Genomic DNA, 5,000 nt, shown 5'->3' with positions numbered 1-5,000 from the left:
TGAAGGGAGGAGGAGGAGGAGGAGGAGAAGGAGGAGGGTAGCAGGGAAGAGGGTTATCAAGAGTTCGTTGAGTTAGTAATGCAGAAATCTTGTTAATCTGTCTCTAGAACCGCAAAAAAAAAAGCTCTCTTGAAAACCACAGTAACTTCACCTTAAATTGTTTATTTTGTTGATAAAGTAGAAATTTGGTTAATCTTTCCCTAAAACCATAAAAACATCCTTAAAAATCCGGATAACTTAAATTAGAGCCTTTTGAGAGAGTGCTTATCCTGTTAACAATGTAGAAATTTAGTTGATCTGTCACTGAAAGAATATAAACTCTCTTAAAAACTGGTTCAACTAAAATCAGAACTTTTTAAAGAGTGTTTATCCTGTTAACAACGTAGAATTTCAGTTAATCTTTCACTGAAACAATAAAAACACCCTTAGAAATCCGGATAACTTAAATTAGAGCCTTTTGAAAGAGTGCTTATCCTGTTAGCAATGAAGAAATTTGTTAATCTTTCACTAAAACAATAAAAGTCACCCTTAAAAATTCGTGTAACTAAAATCAAAACCTTTTTTTTTTTCCTGTGAACACTGTAGAAATTTGGTTAATCTGTCACTGAATCAATAAAAAAACAGCATTGAAAATACGTGTAAGTGAAACTAGAACATTTTCAAAGAGCGCTTACCCTGTGAACAATATAGAAATTTTGTTAATTTGTCACTGAAACAATAAAAACACCCTTAAAACCTATCTGACTTAAACATTTTCAACATTTCAAAGAGCATTTATCTTATTAACAATGCAGTAATTTAGTTAATCTGTCACTGAAACAATAAAAACATCCTTGAAAACTAGTGTGACTTAAACTAGAGAACCTTTCGAAAGAGTGCCTATCCTGTTACCAATGTACAAATTCAGTTAACCTGTCACTGAAACAATACAAACACTCTTCAAAACCAGTGTACCTTAAGCTGGAGCCCTTGGATAAATACAGGTGCGGTGAAAAGACGTACCGTGTTTCAGAGGAAGTGTCAAAATGCCTCCTCTATCCGGACATTCCTGCGGGTTATGAACCATTGAACTTTGGCAGGGCGTGTTGGGAAAGCCACTGACTGACGCGGCCTTTCAAGACAGAAGGAACCAAATAGCTTATTCCTCGTGCGTATGGCTCATATTCAGAAACGCTTTGCTCTCTCCCTCGACCATTTTCTAAGGCCACAGAGATGACTGGTAGGGTTCTGAAGAGCGTTTCTCCTTCTAATAACGCAAAATTCATGTTAATCTATCACTACAACCATAAAAACAGCTGTAGAAACACATGCATCTTCAACGAAAGCCTTTTGAAGTAGTGGCACAGCGACGTGGAGGCGGTTTAGAATAGGAACAAAAGACACGAGACCTCCGGGAGAAAGCGAAGACAATGGAGGGATAAATGTAGGCTTGGCAGGATGTGGTGTAGGTCTGTGGGTTTTTCAAAACGGAAAAAAAAAAAAAATGAATGCCTTTTGTCCAAGTGTGAAGAAAATGACCAGACTTGCGTGGGACAGAGAAACGTGCCTATAATCATGAACATTTTCACAATAAGGCGAGGTTTGACAGGATGTGGTATAGGTCAGTGGGCGTCAGTGTTTCAGGACGGATGGAATGACAAAAGAATGAATTTAAGTGTGTAGGAAAAGACGAAACTGGCATGAGAAGGAAGGTTTGTGAAATCTATATACAGATTCATTCGCTGCACTTCATGTATTGACAGGCTGCAGTGGAAGTCATCGGGGGTTTGAAGAAGGAGAGATGATGAAAGAAGCGAGACGAGTGTGTAAAAGAGAAGGCAGAGGAAAATGGATCATAATAGCGCAAATGGTAGGGAGTTTTGGGTTTGGTAATTACGAAAAGACGTGAGAAACAGTAAAGAAGAACATTACGAAGACTTTATAACCATCTGGAGCTAAGAACAATATATTTTGCCATCTCTAGTTAAAGTAAAGTTTCAACGTGGCTGTAATACTAGAAAAAAAATACTCCAATGTGATTAGTAGCCTAATTATGGAAAAACGCAATAAGTAACAATGAAAAGTATTATAAGCATGTACACGAAAAAGGAGATTAAAAGGTACATTTCCCTATTCCAAGCGAGTATAACAATTAAGGGGCCCAGGAACAAGAAAAGATATCCCAAAATGTTTCGTCATTAACACTTTTAGAACCGGGACGCATTTTTTACCATGAGTTTTGGGGTACGATTAGACCATTTTATTGACATTAGGAAGGCTCTATGTAGGTCAGAAGATTAATGGCCACAGTCTTCACTATTTTAATCCCCCACATGAGTTTCTGAAGCAATATAAAGTCACCAGATAGTAACCAGAATGAGTATAGAAACGTGTCATGTACTGAAGAGGTTAACCAGTTCAATACAGAGACGCATTTTTACCTTGGCTTTTTGGATGTGATTAGATGATTTTATTAACATTAGGAAGGCTCTATGGAGGTGAGACGACTAATGGCCAGAGTCTTTACTATCTTTCCTCACTATTTTAATCCCCCTCGCGAGTTTCTGAAGCTGTATAAAATCAACAGATGGTAACTAGAATGAATATGGAAACGTGCCATGGTACTGAAGAGGGCAAGGAAGGACGTGACAGACAGCAACGAACACTGAATCTCTTTTCTCTCCTCACCTTAAGTCTTCCTTCCACCTTCTCACCACTCAGCACTGTAAATAATCTGTTTGCACGGACACTCACTCGTAAAAGGAGAGGGAGAATGCAAGGCCAATCTCGTCTCTTATATGGTTAAGGAACTACGTAAGAGACTGTGGTGAAAAAATAACTGAGACAAAAAATCATTGGTGTTGGTAAGAGGAAAGAATGGTAAGAATTGTCTGCCAGTGGATAGATTAAACATGAGAGAGAGAGAGAGAGAGAGAGAGAGAGAGAGAGAGAGAGAGAGAGAGAGAGAGAGAGAGAGAGAGAGAGAGAGAGAGAGAGAGAGAGAGAGAGAGAGAGAGAGAGAGAGAGAGAGAGAGAGAGAGAGAGAGAGAGAGAGAGAGAGAAATACTTGAAAACACTCAATAAAATACTAATAATTTCCACTACAGCCTGCTAAACTACCACTAGAACCGTAGAGACAACCTTGAAAACACCAGCAACTCCCACTGTAACTAAACTAAAACATGCGAGACTGCCACTACAACCACAAACACACAAAACACCACTGAAAGCCCAAACATTTCCCACTACACCCTGATGCAAGCACAGATAAGGCACCAAGGTCTGAACAAATTGAACTCATAACCCCTCCAGTACCATGTCGTGTTTTTATATTCATTCTTGTTACTATTTGGTTTTTCTAAACAGCTTCAGAAACTCATGTGGGGGATTGAGATAGTTAAAACCGTGGCCATTAATCTTCTGACCTTTATAGACCCTTCCTAATGTCAATGAAATGATCTTATCGTACACGAATCTCATGGTAAAAATGTGTCCCAGTACTGAAGGGGTTAAGCAGCTTCTGACGCTCAAGTAGGGGTTAAAAATAGTGAAGACTGTGCATTAATATTCTGACCTTCAAAGACCCTTCCTAATGTAAATGAAATGGTCTAATCGTACACAAATCTCAAGGCAAAAGTTGGACTCTAATCTCATCAAAATGCGTCGCTCGAGAATGTAAATACGAGTACGTGGTGCAAACTTCTCCTATAGTTCGTCAATATATCTTTTGCAGTCTCTCTCTCGCTCCTCTCGCCGTGTTCGTAGCTACAGTAGGAAGGAAAAGGACCGCCAACAACTTTCCGCTTCCTAGTGTTTGTGTCGGGAGAGGCGCCAGGCTGAGGAGTGAGAGCAGACACTAGCAGAAGGTCGGAGCCGCGGTGGAATGTCTGAATGAGCCTTGGTGTAGCAAAGGAACTTAATGAAGTGAACATCTCCACGCTTCTGTTTCGTGAGTCATCTATGCGGAGTGATGGAGGAAGTGACTGATCCAAATATGGCGAGTGTCTAAACATAAACAGTGAGCTTCAATGTCTCCTTCACTGAAGAGTAACGAGAACACTAATATCAACAGAGATGTAAAGCACGCGCCAGTGTAGCGGCAGTGTGGCGGCAGTGTAGCAGCAGTGTACTGGTAGTGTAGCGGCAGTGTAGCGGCTGTGCAGTGCAGGGGCCACATCCCAAACGTCACGCTCTTGTCCCGTGATGTATGTGACCTGTGTGGCCGCGGTCTGAGTGGAGGGACGGGGCGGGAGTGGGGCGGTGAGGCTGTGGATCAAATGGACTTATTGTGATTGTACTTTTTGCTTACTGTTTTTTGTGATGCTTTTTTCTGGAGTGTGTGTGTGTGTGTGTGTGTGTGTGTGTGTGTGTGTGTGTGTGTGTGTGTGTATAAAGGTAAAGATCCAGCGTGAGTGGCCCGCCAGGCTGCAGGGTCCTGTCGGGCTGCCCGGCATCCCGGTCATGTCTTTAATGACTTTATGTTCTTTCCGCAGAGCGACCTGCTGGAGGTGACTCTCGGCAGTCGCGGGGGCAGCCGCAGCACTAGCCCGGGCCCGGAGGAGGGCGGGGCGGGCGGGGCATGGTGTGTGAGGGTGTGCCTGCTGAGGCTGGTGCAATTCGCACTCCTGCTGGCCACGCTCGCTACTGTGGCAAACTTCGTGGCCTCCGCCCTGCTGGCCGCCCCCGTCCCACGCCCACGCCCGCTACTTCCGCCCGTGTCTGAGGACGCCCTGCCACACGCCTCCCCGGCCACCCTCCTTGATTTGGACGACTTCGAACTGCTGCACGAGGCCGAGGCCGCCTGTCGCCCCGCACGCCTCTTCTTCCTCTTCCTCGTGCACTCCCGACCCGACCACTTCCTCCAGCGCCAGGCCATCCGCGCTACGTGGGGCGGCGCCCGGGACCTGGGCGAGGGCTGGGCCACCCGCACCGTGTTTCTGCTGGGGCGCGGCGGCGGTGGCGACGGCAACAGTGTGGCCCCGGAGAGCAGCGTGTTTGACGTGGAGGGCGTGGTGGCGCGG

The 5,000-nt window shown here is 44.3% G+C and overlaps 2 protein-coding genes across 2 annotated transcripts in view; one reads left to right on the top strand and one right to left on the bottom strand.

Moving 5' to 3' along the window:
* Nucleotides 1-5,000, bottom strand: part of LOC123512070 — a 135,500-nt gene that overhangs the window by 71,177 nt on the left and 59,323 nt on the right.
* LOC123512069 (acetylgalactosaminyl-O-glycosyl-glycoprotein beta-1,3-N-acetylglucosaminyltransferase-like) overlaps nucleotides 1-5,000 on the top strand; it is a 50,521-nt gene that overhangs the window by 43,752 nt on the left and 1,769 nt on the right. Inside the window, exon 2 of the mRNA XM_045268249.1 lies at nucleotides 4,473-5,000. This exon is cut by the window's right edge and continues 1,769 nt beyond it. Coding sequence (XP_045124184.1) covers nucleotides 4,473-5,000 — 528 coding nt within the window. The remainder of the gene's footprint in view (nucleotides 1-4,472) is intronic.

Source organism: Portunus trituberculatus, chromosome 32, assembly GCF_017591435.1.
Source record: "Portunus trituberculatus isolate SZX2019 chromosome 32, ASM1759143v1, whole genome shotgun sequence".
Lineage (NCBI taxonomy): Eukaryota > Metazoa > Arthropoda > Malacostraca > Decapoda > Portunidae > Portunus > Portunus trituberculatus.
This window is presented reverse-complemented; position numbering and strand designations above follow the sequence as displayed.